The 21,170-nt window shown below is 32.3% G+C and overlaps 1 protein-coding gene across 2 annotated transcripts in view; it reads right to left on the bottom strand.

Annotated features, from left to right (window-relative positions):
• LOC105151231 (uncharacterized) overlaps positions 1 to 21,170 on the bottom strand; it is a 62,842-nt gene that overhangs the window by 37,242 nt on the left and 4,430 nt on the right. For both annotated transcript variants that reach the window (XM_087409818.1, XM_087409819.1), the window contains exons 2-8: positions 5,611 to 5,892; positions 4,960 to 5,090; positions 4,152 to 4,704; positions 2,805 to 3,633; positions 1,211 to 1,288; positions 693 to 901; positions 264 to 499 (exon numbers count right to left, since the gene is read on the bottom strand). In XM_087409818.1, coding sequence (XP_087265944.1) covers positions 264 to 499; positions 693 to 901; positions 1,211 to 1,288; positions 2,805 to 3,633; positions 4,152 to 4,704; positions 4,960 to 5,090; positions 5,611 to 5,892 — 2,318 coding nt within the window. The remainder of the gene's footprint in view (positions 1 to 263; positions 500 to 692; positions 902 to 1,210; positions 1,289 to 2,804; positions 3,634 to 4,151; positions 4,705 to 4,959; positions 5,091 to 5,610; positions 5,893 to 21,170) is intronic.

The raw sequence follows: 21,170 nt of genomic DNA, 5'->3' as shown, positions 1-21,170 counted from the left end.
TTACGCTTTTTGAAAATGTAAATAACTTAGAGAAAACAAACAAAACTAAAACTCTTTCAATTAACAACGAAGAAAATTTATATAATTAAACGAGTGTCTAAGAACGAGTGTTAGTAAATTTTTTTCGATTTCTAATCCATTTAAATATGCAATTGTTTAAATAACGAATGTAATACATCAAAATTATTGTTTTAATTATATAATTAGGAAAATTATATGTACATTTTAATAATTTTACAATCACGTATTACAATTGTAATTACCTTGAGCATCGAACTGCCTCCTTCGTCGCAACATCGTCCTTCCTTGCGAAGGAATTGGGCCGGTTCTGTCGTGGCCATCTTCGTTGATTTCATCCTCGCCTGCGCTGGTTGCACTGTCGCGTTGCACAACTTCATCGCCACCGATTGTCGACGAAACCGAGCCATTACCATTTCCTCCGAAGAACTTTACTTTCCTTGCCAATTCTGCATATCCGTGTAAACCGGTCTCACTTAATCTACATGGTAAACACAAAACTAATGTCTGATTTCGGAGATTTTTTGCATCTTAAGAATGTAATTTTGCTTTTATAAAATTAGTATGATTTTTTTATTTTAAAATCGAAAGAAAAATGTATGCACACATCAATATGTTGTTTTTTTTGTAACATTAAAGATAGTTAATATCGTCAAAGTGCATGAATAACACACCTAACACTCTCGCTGCCGCTACTTTCGTATCTTGTGCTACTGTTGGACTCTCTCCTGGTCCTCGTAATAGCGTCGCGTATCCTCTGGGAGGCGGAACAGGAGTCTCCTCCGGTTTTACGCGGCAATGCAGGAGTGGGTTCGCTCTCGCTCTCCCGAGGACTATATCTCGACGATCTTGTACTCAATGGACTGGCTTCTGGCGATAAATGCTGTTAATAAAATGAGAATTCAATTAAACTTTTGCAAAACCTTCAGGCTGCCAAGTAATATGTACAGTAATATAATAACATGAGTAATATAAAATATACGTAATTAAGCCAAAATTTGTATGTATAATTTAATTTGAATACAATTTAATTATTAATTAATTTATGTTTCAGAATTTAAAAAATTCTAAATGTGTACCAATTATTATTATTGTTACAATTAAAAACATCGATAAATATTTTACTACAAATTCTTCGAAATTAAGTAGAATTTATTGCGATTAATATTAAATTTGTATGCAATCATCTTACACTTGAACAACGCTTATTTGGAGTATCGTCAGTGTCATCCGGATTTGAGAATTCTTCTTTGGAGAACTTTCGTCTTACCTGTTTAATAATATGGACACGACCGTAATTAGAAGTGATATATTAGAGAGTTTTTGTAATACCGTTTATCCAGATATGGTGTATGCTAAGGTCACGTTATCTTCCCCTTAACAATTAATTTAAAAAAAGATAACATGATTTTACCGTTCACATCTGGATCCACATTATTGCAAAAACTCCCTATTAAGTAATTCGATAATCATAAAAAAAAAATCAAACGCATGTAAGTGCTTTCTCTCTCTTTATAGGTGATTCATAAATATGTAATTAGCACTTTTATGAATAAGACTTTCCTGCCACTTGCCAAGAAACCGTTAGAATATTATTTCGTCATTTCTTATATAAGCAACAGAATAGTAGTGATTTTATTCTTTATTTTCTTTATTTTGCCCGCTTGAAATTAACTGTTGCTTTAAAAAAAATTAAACAGAAAAGTAAAATGTATATTTTGAAAATCTTTTGTCTAAAAAATTTATTTAATAAAATATAATAAATTTCAAAGAAAAGTTAAAATTTTGTGTGTAAAAAAAGGTTTAGATTTAATATAACTTGATAAAAAAATTATTTATGTGAAAATAATGATTGATAAATATACAGAATATTAAAAATCCATTCAGCGCACATTTATATGGTAGAATGTAAATAGTAAAATTGGTAATTGTTGGAATTCTGTTTTCAAATTACATATATTGATAAATTCCGAATAGTACTACTGAGATCTGAGTTAAAAGTTGAAATATTTATCTGTTTCTTGTACTTTAGACTAGATATATCATGCTACATTCGAACGAAGAACACGTTATATTTCCAATTTTTTGTAGTATAAAAATTTTATTTTTATAAAGAACTATGAAATACGTTAGAATTATCATTATCTTTTTTGTATTAATAGAACGTGCTAATTTTACAGACCCACTTTTGGGTATCCGTGAAGTTAACACGACATTCTATTAATATGAAGGAAATAATGACAGTTCTAGTAGTATTTTTTTTCATAGTTTTATACTTCCGTATAAAAATATAAAAAGAAGTTCCGTTTTATATTAAAAGATTGAAAAAATTGTAGCACAAACTCCATTTATAAATAATTGTTGAGTATAGATCTCTGCTAGTACTAACGAGAAATGTTGCTGGAATTGGAATAAATTATCAGCACGACATCTTTTCTCCAAGTGTCGTATTGTCTTTTATACAGACCTATGTTTACTAAGGCTTTTGTAATATGATGTGTACTACCGTATAAATACTGAATGTTTTTTTAACGCCCTGTATAAGAACGTTCTAATAATGCTTTTCTGCTGTTAAATACGCAAGTTTTTCTTATTATATATAATAGTTTTTAATATTATAATTAATGAAAGTGAAAGTGAAAAGTGAAATATCACGAATATATTTAATTCTCAACAGAAAAGGCTTATGTTTCGCAAAGGATGTCGGTAACACCTTCACACACGCGGATACGCCCGCGTGTATCGCGCCCACATGTCACAAACAATACACAAGTATATTCACTGACCACTTGAAACTCGTCCGGCCTCTTTCCATAACCGATCTCCAGCGAGCCCTTTCTTTCATTGATTCCAATGACGTCACCATCACTGCTAATATCCAGTAAGTGTTCGGTGGCGTTCCGTGTTTCCTTTTCGTTGTCTTGTCCCTGATTTTCCACGATGGATTCGATCGGTTCTCGGGTCGCTAGCAAATGCTTCTCGTCTATTGCCTCGTTGCCCAAGACCATCGTATCCTGTTCCCGCATCCGCTCGTCCTGCGTCCTGTTTTCCGCGATGATCATGTCGATCATCCTTGCGTCCTGGTGTTTCGCATCAACCTTCTCGTCTGATTGCGCGTCCAGTACTGTTGAATCCGATTCGATCGAAGCATGTGCCTCCTCTTTTTCCGATGACAATCTTTCGGCGTCGTTGGCGTTGTCCTTGCCGTCCTCGCACCTCGTTCTGTTCGGCTCGTCGGTAGCTTTCAATTTTGCTGCACCGCCCACAACCTCCGTTCTTTCTTGCTTCTCCTGCTGCTTTCCTTTCGCGGTTTCCTTGATCGAATTCGCGCTGTCTCTGCCCACGTCCTCGCGACTATTTTCACGACGAAAGATTCTTATTCCCTTGTAGACTTCGTCCTTGTTGATGGACGTTTGTGAAACGACAAGTGGCGGTGACTTGCTCTCTTCCTTGAAATCCTTTCGTGCAGATCTCGATAAAGGACGGATGTCGTCCTTACTGTCTTGCCGCTTCAATCGCTCTTCCTTACTGCGGGAGGATAGCAGTTTTGGAATCAAGCTCGGCACGCTTATGTCTTCACGACTGCGACGAAGATCATCAGTGCTTCCTCTATATCTACAGAATAATAATGTAAATTAGTATTAATATATTAATACTAATAAGTAATAATAATGTGTATAATATATATAAATATATTATTAAAAATATATTATAAAAAATAAATATGTATTTAATTATTTAATTATTTATATTAATCAAGAATTGCTTGTTTATAATTAATAATTAATAGTTTCACTATTGTTAGTAGTTAATAGTTTCATCTATTGCTATCATGAATTCTTTCTCTCTCTCTCTCTCTCTCTCTCTCTCTCTCTCTCTCTCTCTCTTCTCTGATAGGCTTAGACAAAAGTGACGCACAGATCTAGACGAAAAAAACCATTATCTCGGAAACGACAGATACGACAAATTGACGGAACTATTTCTGGACCTGTGCGTCACTTTTCTCTAGGCCTGTCTATCACAGAGAGGAGAAGAGAGAGAGAGAGAGAGAGAGATGATATTCATTTTTAAATAATTTGTTGATAAAATTAAAGTCACGTTGAATACTTATAAAATAAAGAAAGAAGTGATACCTTTGAGGAATAAGCGATCGCTTGGGTGACTCTTGTGGGCTCCGGATATCTTCGAACTCCTTGGAGCTCCTTTTAAAAATTGGAATATTTGATTTTCTCTCGCCATGCTTCGTTGGGCTCGATTTCGTGTCCGGAGATATAAACTTTACGAGGATTCTTGGCGGTTTTATAAGTGATATTCTCGGTGTGCACTGCTCCTGCACAGAATCCTCCTGCTCTTTACCCGAGCGCTCGCTTCTCTTATTAAATCTTATAATATCCAATGATGGCACTTCCTCCTCTTTAACGATTGGTTTCTCTCGTTTTGTTCGTTCGTTGATCGATGTGCTCTTCTCGATCGCTTCAATCGCATCTCTGCACTTGTCACCGGCATCCTCGGCGCAGTCCTTTACGTTCAAACTGCCTTCTCGCAAATTCTCAAGCTTCGATAATGTTCTGTCATCGAAGCTTGAATCCTCTAATGGATCTTGATAATCCTGATGGCGAGACGGTAAACTGCGATATATTCGCAATTCTGGAGACTTTCTCGCAGCTAACCAACGTGTTGGAGGACCTTTAGAGAAAATAATTTTTATTGTGTGTAAATTCGCTGTCATGCAGAATGAAGCGGAAGCAATCATGATTCGATGAGGAAACAACATGAAGTAGGAAATCAACATGAAAATTACTATAATTGTAACATTAATTAACGTTCTCTAATATTTCTCTAATAGCTTTCGCTGTCTATTAAAGACGAATTTTCTTTTTCTTCATACTTTCTACCGAGTCATCGACGGAAGATTAATTATATATACATATTGGAACGCACCATTAATCGTCCAAGCTCGTCGGATGCTGCGATTCAATATGTCCACTGGAATATGTGCTGTTTTCTCGCTGACAGATTTGTTGGAAATCGAACTTTCGTGCATCCATTTGCCGGTAACGACGTGTAATTCTCTGCAATTGAACGGGTTTGAAACTATATGAGCGCATAAAAAAACGTGCAGAGAACAAAGAATTGCGCGATACGGAAAAAACGTACTCTTTATTTTAACTTGAATTCGGCATTACTTTCACATATTTCATTTGCTTGTTATAATATTTTGTCTCTGTATAATTTTATTCTATTTGCATTAGTCAGTGAAGCTATTTTTATAAAATTTTACAAGAAATTTTACAAGAAATGAAATAATATTATACAAAAATCAACAAGATTTTATTTTTTATTTTGAAAACATTTAACTGTCGCATTTTTTACTAAAACGTTCCAGTCATATTTTTCTTGTATATTGCAATACATATGATAAAAGCAACATATCTTTTTACTATAATTACTATTAAATTTAATAAACAACTGTTATTAAATATTTAACTAACATTAAATAATAAACAAAATTGACATTCAATGTTTGATCTTTCGCAAAAATTCCTTGCAGAGAAACGGCTGAGTTTGGGAAATTTCAAGTGAGACACTCACGCAATCTTGTAGCAAATGTTGCAGATCCACTCGACTTCTTTGTCATCTCCTGCGTGGTTCCTGATCTCAATGCGACATTGCCGGCATACGCGGTGTCTGCAGCGCGTGCAAGTCGTGCCAATATTGTAAAATCTACCGAACGACGCACTGCATCGTGCGCATTTGCGTCCTTGATGCGATAGTTCGCCGCCGCCGCTGCCACCGCCGCCGCCGCCGCCGCCGCCGCCGGACGCCTTGAGTAGTCCCCTTCTTCTCAGGTATTGTAGATCAGCCTTCAGCCTCCTGCAAACACAACAAAGCCGGATGCAGGAGATCCCGAGGTACCTTCGATCGTCGGCCTGTCGCGCTGAACTTCGCATCTTCGCGGAGAACCTCGCGATCGTGGTAGAACAGACTCATGAATATAAAGACTCAACTGAAGAAAAAGCCTTTTGAAGAGAATATTCAAGTGACGCACGCGCAATTGTTGCGCTAAAAGAAGACACTATTTCTTCAACCGCACTTGACAATTGTTCTACGTTGTTTTTGTTTTATTAGCGATCAGGCAAATATACAGGGTGTTTATTAAATAGCAGACACTAATCATGTAGCGCTATTCCTGAATAGAAATTAAGTCGAAAAGTCCTCTATTTTGCAACTTTCGTGATAGTTAATAATTGAGCAGCCGGATCCGCGTTTATCCGGTAATATTTAAAAATTAATATTTCGTTAACCAAAATTTCGTTGCGAAAATTGCTAAATTGTAGAGGATTTTTCGACTCAATTTTTAATTAGGAATGACGCTACATGATTAGTATTTGCTATTTAAGAAACACTCTGTATAATAAGTCTCTCGATACGAAATGCCCGAAATGCTATTCAAGCATTAAACTATTCCCTCGGGCGTCGGATTTTACGCAGCCAAGTGCAACGCGTGATTTTATCGCCGGTATACACGTAGTTATGTTTAATTATTGTTTGCTCCCAGTTGAGAGCGCGGGTAATTAACAGCTGCTCGCATCGTTCATTGCACATATATGCATATTTTTATATCGGCGTGTATGATTATTCATCAAGAGGCAGAAACGAATGAGTTTATGAGCAGCGGATGTATCTCGATCGCCATCGTCGTGGCGCTCGACTTAATGACCAAGACTTACTCATGCAACTAAGGCACGTGACGTGTGTTCTTCTCCATAAACAACCGTTTTATCACACTTGAGCGGTTGCAAAAATTACGCGCCGCCAGATTTTCTTCCTCGTCAAGCGCGAATAAGCACGTTGTTAATTACGGTATTAGTAATTTTTTTGATCCCGTCATACACACGCGAGATATGTGCACGATCGCGGTCGGTCCCTGAGAACAATCGACTTCGATCGTTTCATTCTGTCTCTTAAGGATGTATTACATGTATTTGTTAATAAAATGAAAATTATGTTATTGTTAATAAAAATTATTATTGTTAATAAAATGAATATTATGAAAGAACAGATTTTTCTATACTAGATATGATTATATTAGATATATTTTTTAATAAAATGAAAATATTATGAAAGAATTACAGATTTTTCTATACTAGATATTTGAAAAAATATTCCATACACAAGACAGAACAATCGACTTCGACCGTTTCGTTCTGTCTCTTAAGGATGTATTACATGTATTTTTTAATAAAATGAAAACATCATGAAAGAATTGCAGATTTTTCTATACTAGATATTTGAAAGTAGGAATACTAAAAGTTTGGCGACCGTTTAGAACGTGAATCAAAAAATATTCCGACCGAACAATCGACTTCGATCGTTTCATTCTGTTTCTTAAGGATGTATTACATGTATTTTTTAATAAAATGAAAACATCATGAAAGAATTGCAGGTTTTTCTATACTAGATATTTGAAAGTAGGAATACTAAAAGTTTGGTGACCGTTTAGAACGTGAATAAAAAAATATTCCGATAAGAAGTAAATATGTTTGTAAAAAATAATTAAGATGAAATGAAAACAAACTTATTTAAACTATAAAATTGTATTATTGAATATTGATCTCATTAAACTGTTCCATATATTTATAATATTTATTTATATATTGGATATATAAATTTCCAATTCCAATCATTTTTGCAGAGATAAAAACTATATTTGATACATCATTAAATATTGTAGATTAAGACTTAAAAATCACGAAAAAAGTTAAAACTCAAAAATATGAACGTTAAGGAAATGCTTATTGAATCAATACAAAAATTTATATGGTTCACTTGACACCTTTGTACACTTGTAATTAATTAATGATTAATTAAGTGAATAAGCAACATGATGAATGTTATGGACGAGAACCAAGTCTGTGCACATTTATTTATAACGTTATATATAATCAGACAGATATTTACTTCAAATGTCACGCAGCTGACGATTGCAATTATGCAATTAATAGTTGCGAACTTTATTCAATCTGGACGAATACATCTTCTTAACTGTTTTTCGTAACATTACAAAATCTTACCAATCGATTAGTTGTAATTGCAATGATGAGTTAGACCTCAAGATATCTTCGAATCCTTCTAATGAAGATGGTTCAACACTGACGTTACTGGCAATAACTGTTTTTTTTTACTAAACGTTTACTATGTATTGAGTGATCACTATTAAATCACAAGGGACAATTTGTCTCTTCCTGGATTTGAAATGAGTTTTCAACGAGTATTTAATCGATCGGATGATAAATCGCTATAAGATGCATAAAAAAAGCCTTATTCTGACGACGGAATACGTCGACTGATTGCCATGCCGACGACGAAATGACTCACGGACGATCGTATCTAGGCTCTTTTTGTTATAAAAAGATTCAACATACCATGCGCGAAAGATTGCTACATCTCGTTGCTCGGTGCCAACAACGTTCGCGACCGTATCTCGTAGGTGTTTCACCGGGTACGCGTACGATTCCCATTCGTTGGGTACTCAAGGAAAAATTACGCTAATGCAACCGATCGCTAAGTCACATCGATCGACAAAGCATGGCGCTTAATTCCGTAATGCTGTTACGATATAATGTCTGGACGCTTTTAATTCATCCCTTCTTAATCTCTCATTTATCTTAATCTTTACGAATTTATTGTTATCGATTACTCTTTAATGTCACACTACGCAAATATGATATTTCGATCAATGCAAATTAATGTCTTTGTGAGCCATGTACTGGATCTTGGTGTGAAATAGATTCTTTATTTAATCTTTCAGACAAAAATCATAAGTTTCGATTTTTGGTTCGGATCCTTTTTAATGTCGCAATTTAAATTTACGAAATCATTGTGTTTCCTGATCACATTGGTATAATAATGAAATGAATAGAAATTACAATTAATCGCACGCATATATTATTTGGATATGCCGAACAAATACATTAATAATTAAATCAAATATAAAGGATCCAAACCAAGGATCAAAATGTATGATTTTTGTTTGAGAAATTAAATAACGGAACTATTTCACACCAAGATCGAGTGGCTCACAAAGGCATTAATTTATTGATCGATTCATCTTAAAAGAGCTTTGATTCAATCTAGTTCTATTTATTTTATGCGTGTAAAATGATTCTCAAATTTATTCACCTAGTACTTCGCGATTTCACGTGTTGCAATAATGAAATGCAGTCCGCTTTACCTACTCCCTCTCCTTCTTATTTTCCCTCTTTCTCTTTTTCTCCGATTGTATTACTCTTTCCTTTTTTGTCTCAGTCTCACATCGGATCAAGTATGAACAATGAATCGTGCAAGAGAATAGCGATAGACTAGCAAAGGAGTAGAATACCAATAAGCGTTGCCAGCTATCCGGCCCAGGAAGAAAATTTCCATACTCGGCGATGCAAGTTACTACTTTGCCGTCGCAAACTCGATACGCGCGAGTCTTCATGAATAATTTTACGGCAAACAATCGGCAACTTCCATCAACGCGCTGAGAAATTCAATTTGACAACAAAAGACACCCAATGAAATTGAACTCTATTCGTTAAAAAGGTGATGTATGATAAAACACACACGATGAAGATGATGTAGGGGACGGAAGATCGCTTCGTCGATCGCACGAACGCACATGTATCTACGCACCTGGCCGTTCATGCACTTCCGTCTCTGACAGTCGAGAAAACTTGAGAACAGTCATTGCGCTCACATCCGGTGGTGTAGCGACAATGTCTCGAACAGGATTGGATATCGCGATCGAGGAAATTACTTGCTATGTGTGTCTGAATGACATCGTTGCTACATAGCTCACACAGTTAAGCCAAAGAGAACACCGCGTCTATCAACAATTGCTAATTTTTCAAAAATTCCATGTTAATTATACATAACTGTTTGAGGTATGATTTGATTTACTCTAATTTTAGAAAAAGAAAGCAAAGAATTAATAGTTGGATAGACCTTCTTGAACATAAAGTGGAATTGATTTACAGCTTCATTTATGTTACCTGATCAATAATTTTAGTTTCAATATTAAAAATTAAAAAGCATATTTTTTATACGTATAATTAAATGATTTTTAGATATTACAAATACAAATAAAAAAAGAGTAGGTTGAAATTTATAATTAAAATATTTTATCAAATATAAAGAAATAAGTGAAGAAAAATAAATAGAAGAATTAAGAGGCTAAAAAGACGGAATAATCAATGCACTTTTTTTCATCATATTTAAACTTCGTTGAAAAGGAGCAGACGAGTTTGATTGCGTAAAATATGAGCACTTTGCATTAATGTGATATTTAAACGCGAATAGGCGTGCACATCCGGTTGCTCACTGCCATTTCTAAAGAACGAGATATGCCTAAAGATGAGCTATATGGTTGCAAACAATCATATCAGCATATTTGATTCAAGACACTTTTTTCGTTTTGATTTTTATGTTTAAAAGTAGCTATAGAATAATTTATTTTTCTTATGTTTGAAAGACATAAAACAAAAATGAACTTATGAATTGACTATATGAAATCTTATTTTACATTTTTTGAAAATATTTAGAGCTTGTACAATTTGATAAATTTTCTCTCTCTAGAAATAAATATATTTCAACCGCACTATTAAATTCTATTTCATTTCTTATTAAAAAAAAATACCGTGGATAATACATATGTATATTCTACATAGCTATATTTAATATTGTTCTCATACGTTTCAGTACATTAAATATAAATATAATTATATGAAAGAAATTGAAAAATATGAAAAGTAATGATCATGAAGGCGCTTACCCTTTACGAACCTTATCTATACACGAGGCAATCGGATAAAAATAACAAAAAATATACAAAAATAAAATGACATATTATTTTAAGGATATGTTATTTTTACTAAATCTTCTCACTTGTTTTAATTATATATTATTTAACATCCAAATTTCCATGAAACTATTTTCACTTGACGCATCCACTGGACGCGACTGCACTGCACATAATATGTTCAAGCTGGAAACCACTTTAGTTTCGATGACAGCTACAGTTTCAGACGTACCTAAAAATCACTTCTAGGAGGATACGAAGACCACTTTCGGAACAGCCCGACCTGTCATTGATTTATCGATCCAAAATATCAACACGCATCTGAGCGCATTATCCTCCGTGTAATTGATAAATTATTTAGCAAGGGTAACACGAGCGATCGCGCGCGGCTTCGCGACCCAGTCGGCCGAGAACACCTCGCGAGAGCTCGGCTCGTCGCGATCTCGCCGATCGGTGACGGCGGATGGGGGCCCTGCCGCCGATGGGGCCCCTCGGTACACTTCGTCTCGTTTCGCCATGACTCGCTCGGTCGTTCTTCGGGCCCCAGCCAGCGGGGGCGTGAGAGAAAGAGAGAGAGAGAGAGAGAAAGAGAGAGAGAGAAAGAGAGAGAGAGAGAGAGAAACTGGACGTACATTAGACGACAGTAATGCCTCGTGGTAGACGACGCGATTATACCGCGTCGGATGCCTAATATGGCCTTTTCACTCGGTTTCTATCGCGATCGGTAATGCTTATGTGTGATAATGAATTTTCTGAGATGCAAAATGATCGATTTTGATACAAAAGTTTGGAGAACGCGTTTAAGAGGCTTAAAGTAGCATTATGCAAACGCTTCACCTTTTGAAATGCACCTTTTTTTCCTTTTTATTATTCTGTATATATATTAACACATATTTCTCTTAGTATTTGTACTTTAATAAAGTTATTATTATTATTATTGTGATATATTGTATATATACATGGGTATCGAATTCAGTTGTGATAAATAACTAGTAATTATCTGGAGAAACGTCTCAGATGTCATAACATACAGATGATTTGCATATCTTTACAATTTACAGAGGAAGATGCGTAGGAGAGGACACATTCATATCATCCTATCGATCATCAAAATGCTACACCGTATCGAGTTTAATTGCTAATCGATATGTTTCTTAACGACGAGTCAGGAAATGTAAATAACAACTTTCCATATACACTGCGATTTTTTTTTTAGTGATATCTTATATGTCTAGTAGTGTATATTTTTAATGTTTGATAATAAAGATATCTTGAAAAAGTATTTCTTGAATTAATAATTTATTAATTAAATTATAAAATTTGTTCAATTAAAAGTTTGCCCAGGTTAAACATGTCAGGTAACATAAATAATAACGAAATGAAAGAATATTTAATTGTAAGTATTTATAATCAGTATTGCATAATCAGTATGTATATCAAAAACATTTTTATACTAAATCAAACTAAATAATTTTTAACTTAATGAAATGGCAGGCAGGATTATATTTGTGGAAAGCGTTGTAAAATATTTCAGACTGTCGGGATGCAGTGTGTCGTTAAACAGTATTATCAAGAGTTTCCATGCGGGTGCGCGAAATCATAGTTTCACGCATGCGATAAGAGTTTGCGACAAATACTTGGAAGGGAGAAATATTAAAAGTGTTATAAAACAATTTAGGATAAAATATATGATATTAAAAGTTTAGAATTAATTAATATATATATTAATGGATAAATAATACAAAGTTCAAAAAGTAAAAAAAATCATCAATAAGAAACATATCTTCAGGAAATAAAAAAAATTGATTTAATTGATTTACAATAAAAATTTCAGCTAGAAATAATTCAGGTTATATTTATTGCTATCATAAATAATTATATCCTGAAAATTGAAAAACATTATAAATTATGATTGTTTTCTGTTAATAAAATTAACTTCGTAAAACATAAGCGTAAGAAAATATAAACTTAAAAAAAAGAAAATAAATGAAAAGATCCAGTATCTATCTTATTTTTATTGAAAGATAATTAATTTTTAACTTGGAATAATAGAAGAAAAAAAAGCTAATCAGAAATTGAAAAATTAAAATAAAAAATTTTTCTGTAATTTTTCAGTAAGCTCTTATTTTACTGTGATTTTAAATTACCTTTTCACATAAATTATTCAAATTATATTCTTACGTCTTAGAAATTCAAGCAAAAAGGGGAAATCAGGTCACAGAGGTCAATATCTGGATGTCATGTCTTGAGGATGACGAAGATGTTTTTGTCCACGTCACGACAAAATGTGGAGCGGAAAAGGATAAAGAAAAATAATTATCTTCAAATAAGAAGAACCGACAGTCGTAGTGTATCATTCGTTTCTTGTGGAACAATAACTTTCCCGTCATTAAATTGTCAGGTTAATTAAATTGTTAGGCGTACCGTAAGAATGTTGTGATTAGCTTTTGAATCGGTCGACATGTAAACGCTATGATTTATCAAGTTGATACTTTATGCAATTGAAAGGGCGAGTTGCGCAATTACAAAGGATAGCACTTTATTTATTCAGAATTATGCATGAGATAAAGAAATTTAAATCATGAGCAGAAGAAATAAATAAATGAAGAAGCAAAAGTGCAGAAGCATTGCCAGCAAAATTATCATTTAGATATATAGCATACATATTATTTTAATTTAGTTACGCACAAGAGATGAATAAATCAACAAGAGAAATTGAAGATGTGAAGTTGATAATCTTTATTGCAATTTACATCTGACGTTGATAAAGTAAAGTATTACAACGTGTACCTCAAAGAAAATATGTATAACAATTTGCAATATTACTCTTATTAGTAATTATACTTTTCGTATATTTACAACGTTTATAATATATCTCTTTTATGTGCAAATCTATGTATATTATTACTACCAATATACGCAATTTCTTTAAGAAAATTTTTTAACACATTTATTATATAGCTTTAACGAAGATTCTTTTAATATAATATCACATTATATCTAATTTTAATTACTTTTAATTATTCCTGTAGGTCGCCACTGCTTCTATTGAATATGTCATTAATTTGACTAAAATAATGGAGTTAAATAACTTAACTCATAAAATGTCTCAATTTATTCAGTTTATTACTTACTAAGTGAATATATTATACAAACGCTGTTTACTTTGAAAGCAAGTCATAGAAATAGCAATCATAGAAATAGCTTGATTAAATGTGAATGTTTTCGACACACTTAGAAGTTAAAAATGAAAAATAAGAGATGAAGTTTATTTAACTTAATAAATTAAATTTCATTTTTCAATATTTAACAGTACAAATTTTTTCTCTCTCAACATCTCTTTTTTCTCAGAATAATTTTAGCAAAAATGGTTTTATCGGGTTTCTGTAGCAACGTCTTTTCCAGTCTTAACATCTCTCTCTGCTGCATCTCTATATTTCGTTTACTGTACACCGCGAGTGAGTCCAACTTGCGCAACTGCAAATCGAGCGCGAATCACGTGTCGAGTTGAGTCCCGCGACAGTGGAGTTCGCTTCGGGAACGTCAAAATATCGTCACGTTCGGTGCGTCGACCCTGCTGCGTTCGCGGCGAAGAAGGACAGGACAGGTTCGTTCGTTCGTTCCTTCGTTCGCCAGGACTTTTCGCTGCATCGCTCGCGAGGCTCAGCACAGAAATCGCGACGGCGCGGCACAGCGGCGATCCTCCCGTAGAGACATCACGGTATAGGTAGGTATAGGAGGTAGGTATGCACGCACGCTGGAAGAACCGTTATTCAACCTTAAGGTTTAAGGTTCGTTCTCCAAGTAACCCGCGTCCACGAGCCTACTCGACCGAACACGCGCGAATTTCCGCGTTCCGACTCACTCAATTATCGAAACTGCCTACGCTTTTAATGTTATATCGAATAAATTTTATTGTAATTTTTTGTAATATAAATATTGTACTTTTAATTAAATCTGTATATTGTATTACTATAAATAAATTATATAATATTATAAATAATGAGTTTACTTAACTTACTTTTTATCTATTTCTTCTATTTTATCCTTTATTTATCTATATTTTGGAAGTCGATTGTGTATATCTTGAAATAAAGTGAAAATCATAAAAGTGAGCAAATTCTCTCTCTCATTATATGAAATTATAAATATTCTTATAACTTTGCTCACTTTTGTAATTTTGAAATTCTTCTCCAAGATCAACTTCTACATAATCAATCCCCTGATTCTTTCTATAAATTTTAAATCGTTTATTTCTCTTCATTTATTATATGTTTCCCATTCATTTTTATATCATATATTATTTGATTAACGACAAACTCCACATATACAGGGTGTTTCTAGATTTATCGCACAAACTTTGACAGCCTTTTCAGTGTTCACTCTAAGAAAAAAAAAAGTTATATAGACATAGTCTTTATAAGTGCTTTATTAAAATGTTATAACAAAAATATAAAATGTGTGAAAAAACATTTTTACCTAAATAATAATAAACGATTTATTAAGATAATTGCATATATGAATTACGGTCAAACTTTTATCTAAACTTGCACTTCAAATTGCTATGTGCTCATGTTAATGAATTTTTTAACAAAGCATTTAAAGATTTATATATACTTTTTTCTTATTTCAACTCACAGCACAGAAATCACGATGGCGCAGAACTCACTTTGAGTGTTTTTTGACACATTTTATATATGTTACAATTTATATTTGTTACAACATTTTAATAAATCACTTATAAAGATCTATGTATGACATTTTTTCCTTATCCGAGCTCATAGAATATACTATCAGTTTGTTTGGAAAATTCGGAGACGCTCTATATAGATTCAAAATAAAAGTAATCTCTTTATTTGTGGGAGCTAGATCTTGTGGGTGTGTAAAGTGCCGGTACATCGCGCCACGTAATGAGTACTTTGTCAATGGTGTTTGCAGGGGTCGAGATATTTCGCAGCCTAATACAACTCTCATTATTTGCGTGATATAACGCGCGCCACGTCAAATATTATGCGGGTACATACATTGTGCGCTCTTTTCACCTTCGTGTGAAAGCACCATTCCGGCTGAGCGAGACACAGAAAGACGAGACTCGTTCACACGGGGGGTCACAGCTAGCCCCAAGAGAGCAGTCATTGACATTGGAGAAAGAGCGAGTAGGACGAGAGAGGGAAAGATGATAAAGCGTAAGAGAGAGATGACGAGATTTGTCTTCGAGAAACGTGATTAATATGGTCTCGCAGTGTCTTTACACATCACCTCACCAACTTCTCCGATTCCTTCGTTATCGCGCAGGTATACCTGCTACTTAATTAAAACAAAGGCAAAGAGTCAAGAGGCACGCGGGAAAATTAATTCCACTGATTAATGTCAAACCATGAGAGAGTTGAGAAATTCCTTTGAGAGATTTTCCTTTCGCGATTTTATCGGTTAAAAAATCTACAAAGTGATTGAAGAGAAGAAGAACCGATTAATGATGCTCGTAGAAATGCTGACTAACACTAATGGTGAGAGGATTTAACTAATTTTTAATAATTTAATAATTTTGTAGTTTTTCTCTATTATTATTTATTGCATAGAGGTCTACGATCGAGAACGGAAGCGTGGGTCGTTAATGAGAATTCATCAAAAAGATCGCGATTCAATCCACGTTCGAGCGAAGGCACGAAGTAGCAATTTTCGATATATTAAAACAATTAAAGGCTTGTAAGAAAACATATGATGTGGTAAGCCTACGTGAGGGTCGAAATTGCAGGTGCAACCCACTGCAATATTAGCAAATTACATGGCGGACTGGCATTAGACGGTATACGACGAAGATGCAAGAATATGTCTAATTATATGCTCGTCTCGCCACGAAGAATCGCTTAAGAGGAAAATTATCTGCTGTTGAAATTCTACAAAATGCTTGAGAGAACAATTTATAGCTCTTTTCACATACTAATTCAATGTAATATTTAATTGTAATATAATGTGTAATTTATTAATAATTATATATTACATATTTTTTGTGTTTGTATACATATAAGTATACAGGCGAAATAATTTTTGATATATCACATCGAGAAAACGATCAGACTTAGATATTGAAAACTGTTAAGTTTATGCATCTTCAGTAATTAAAAAATCATATATATATATATATATATGTAAAATCATATATATATGTATACATATAGGTATAACTACATAGAATATTTTAAAGAGTTTATAGATTATCTCTATTCTTTCTTAAATTATTTGTAAATAATTTTAATTTACAAAGTGCGATAATACTAATTTACAGAGTTGGGAACGTTACCTTAAAAAAATAACGCGTTACCGTTACAGCTACTTTTTTGTTAAAAATAACTCGTTACCGTTACTTGCTAGTTACTCATTTTAAAAATAACGCGTTACCGTTACTTAAAAAAATAACGCATCATTACTTTTTCGTTACTTTTCTGAAAATTGTTGAATTAGTTTCCTCACATACAACGTTGATAAAAATTTGGATCATTTGACACATAATTCATTTTTTGCATAAAAAACGACCGAATCTGGTAGAAACAATCGTCGGGAGCTGAACTTAAAAATAATTACTGAATTTAAATTAAATATTGTTTTAAACTTTAATGTCATTATTAAGAATGTATTTCAAGATTCACTTCCAGTATACTGAAAATCTAGTATGTATGTAATGTGAATTACAAATTTTCAAATCTGATAGTAACTATCGGAATGCAGTTTAAAATATAAAACATGAAATATTTTTTAAGAAATAAAAATGAGAAAGTAAACATTTTATAATTATATTTATTGCAAATAATAATCTTTCATTATAGTTTCACATTACATATATACTTACATATATACTTACATAATTCATATTACATAAACGCTACGGATTTTCAGTACTGGAGTCTTGAAATATACATTCTTAATAAAATGACATTAAAAATAACATTTAAAAACAATATTTATTTAAATTCGGTAATTATATTGCAAATAATAATCTTTTATTATATTATACATAATACAATGTAAAATTGTAAATATATATTTGTATATTTACATAACCATTTAAAAAATTTTTAAATATTGTGTTTTGCTCATTTATTATAAAACGACACACAACTTCTAAGTACACAAAAGCGAAACATCTTTCAGCGCCAGCAATATCGAAATATGATCCAATCCGATCCATCCAATAAAAATTAAAGTACATAACGATAAAAGTAGTGATTGAATCGTTATTGTTACTATAAAAATATAACGATGTGTGTTATCGTTATTGTTAAAGACAAAAAGTAATAATAATTATCGAAAAAAAGTAACGAAAAATAAAAAAGTAACGCGTTACTTCCAAACTCTTAATTTATATCATTATTCTTTTAGGGCCGATTGTTCCACCTTTTGGTAAATTTTATCTGTGAGATAAATCTGATAATCCGCGCATGTGATTGGATAATCTTGCTACTTATCCAACAAGTAAAATTTACCAAAAGATGAAACAATCGGCCCTTAATCTGTATGATCATTTCCGTAATAGAGAGATGTATGATATGTGGAGATTTTTTTCAAGCTTTTTAAGATTATAAATATTTGAATATGACATTTACGTCACGATTTAATTTTACATAGATCAACAAATGTAACTTGTATAAAAGAATGAATAGAATCAATTTTTTAATTTTTTGTACTTATTTCAAAGATTAATTCGTACACAAAGGAAATAAAATAATTGTTTACCAAACATTTACATAGACATTTCTCCTATACTTAAGAGAAAATCTTCTTACACCTATTACTTTGTAATACTCTTTTTAAATATATTTAGTAAAAGTTCTAAGTCAAGATCTCTATAACTTGATAGCAGATAACTATTCGAATCTATTCAGGTAAAAAGAATAAATACATTTATAATCTACTAGCGAATAGAGAAAGAGAAAGAGAGAGAAAGAGAGAGAGAGAGAGAGAGAGAGAGAGAGAGAGAGAGAAAGAGAGAGAACAAGATAGTTTACTTAGGAGCAGTGGAGCAATCTCCGGATAACACCAAAACAGGTTTCTCGTGAATGTCTTACTTCTTCCTGACGACGACGACGACAGCGATGACGATTTGACGGTATTCGACAATCACGCTGATTTGCGTTCATCGGATTTTATTCCTGCGGGTAGCAGGTAAGTGGAAAGTCAACATAACGTAAATAACGCTGATAAGGCGCTTGCCGATATATGCCGTGACTAAATAAAGATTGAAATCGTAAACGATCCGATTAATTTCAGCTGACAAAGAAGTTCGGCTGTAAATTAAAAATTGTGTCAAATTATGCAAAACTGGAGTATCGTCAGTATCAATCTCTATAGAGAAATTATCTTTTCTTATGATTGAAGAATGACTTTAAGGTACATATATAAATTAAAAAAAATAAAACTACTGTAGTTTTTTTCAATTTTTTTCCAATACTTTTAAAATTGTTACACTAAGGAAAAAAATAGAAATTATTAATATCTTTTTATAATCTAAGAAAAAAAAGTAATTAAAGTGTTTTATAAAATTTTTATGTAAAATACAGTCTTTTTGAATTTATGAATAACAAACTTTCTTTGTGAATTGATAAAGAATGCTAAAGAATGACGCACATTACGTATATATAATTTCCAACATTTGGCACATAATTAAACGGCATTAAGCAATAAAATATATAAATATACAAAATCTACATGTGCCAATAAAAAATATTTAAATACCACTTTGTGTGACTGTATGTTTAGATGCCGCTTTGTATGACTATATCTTAAGAGAAATTTAATGATAACTGAAGATATGCCTGCATATCTTAAGAAAATATTTTCAACGCGATAATTATTTTAATTTATGTAAATTGTAAACCTATAATTTTGTGTCTCTTTTAAATGGCTGAAACGCGAATAAAGAAATAAATAAATGGCAAATAAATGAATAAAATAAATGAAAAGATGAAATATATTGAGTAATAAGATTGTGACAAATCTTAGAAAAGATATTAATAATAAATCGACTAATAAATATCACATGAGCGCGTATTATATTAGACAACGTGTGACATTTCTTTAAGTTAATGTTCTAAAAAAGAAGATAGATAAAATAAAGAAGATAATGATCTTTTTGTGATTATTTCAAGCAATTTGATAATTCATTCTTAAACCATCGTGAAAATAAAGTGACTTATCAGAATGTGATGTTCTTATGTTTCATCAAGACTTTTCCTTGTTTTTAAAAAGGAAAAATCTTGATGAAACATAAGGAAATCACATTCTGACGAGTCAATTTATTTTCATGTTAGTCACGATCACGACATTTTCTTCTCTGATAATTATATTCTGTTATATGTACATATTGTATTAGGTGTTGGAATTAATTCGTAGCGTTTTACAAGTGATGGGAAGTACTTTCATTAATGTATTTTTTAATGCTCATGTGAAATAAATAACATTCTTTCATTAAAAAACGCTACGAATTAATTCCAACACCTAATATATATATATATATATATATATATTGTAATGTCTTATATATTTACTAGATAAAAGTTTCTATCACTCCTAACGATTCGTCTAACGATGATTCTCCATTTACCCGAAGTACAAAACGCATGTTCAGCGTTCAACTTCGAATTCCATGTGAATCTCACATTCGAGCATTAAACTTCGGGCATCTTATACTAAAATTATATTGAAAATTGTAAAATATGTCTCAAAAGATCTTTCTTCTTTGGCAATTTGTATTTTTCGTATCTTTCCGAAAAAGTTCATTTAAAATTGGAGAGAGAGAGAGAGAGAGAGAGAAAGAGAGAGAGAGAGAGAGAGAGAGAGAGAGAGAGAGAAATATACAATTTATCACAATAACAATACATATAAAATATTTTAACTTTAAATGTTTAAATTTGTCAGTAATATTTTTTCTTGTTGAATAAAAATGGATGAGTTTGATTAATTTTTATTATAATATTATTTACCAATCTTTTTTCTTTCATTAGCAAATGAGGAAATATGATTTCATCATAAATTTTATACTTAAATAAAGTATTAAATTGTTTGCCTAAATTAGCCAATAGGTATTTAGGATACATATATAATAATTTAATTCTTTTAATATTCTTTATATATTTTCTAAATCTCAGATTAAGATCTACAAGGCTTAAAATAATTTTCACTTACTTTATTTTCACTAACTTGACATTAAAATAATTTCTTTTTTAGTGACACTTCGATCGGTTATTTGAATCGTTGATGAATATCGTAATAATTGAAGTAATTTTAATTGTGTTTCATTTAATGCAAATTTTCT

The sequence above is a fragment of the Acromyrmex echinatior genome, chromosome 9, assembly GCF_024713525.1.
Source record: "Acromyrmex echinatior isolate Ae372 chromosome 9, ASM2471352v2, whole genome shotgun sequence".
In the NCBI taxonomy this organism is placed as follows: Eukaryota; Metazoa; Arthropoda; class Insecta; order Hymenoptera; family Formicidae; genus Acromyrmex; species Acromyrmex echinatior.
The sequence above is the reverse complement of the archived record's forward strand: the minus strand, read 5'-3'. Positions and strand labels throughout refer to the sequence as shown.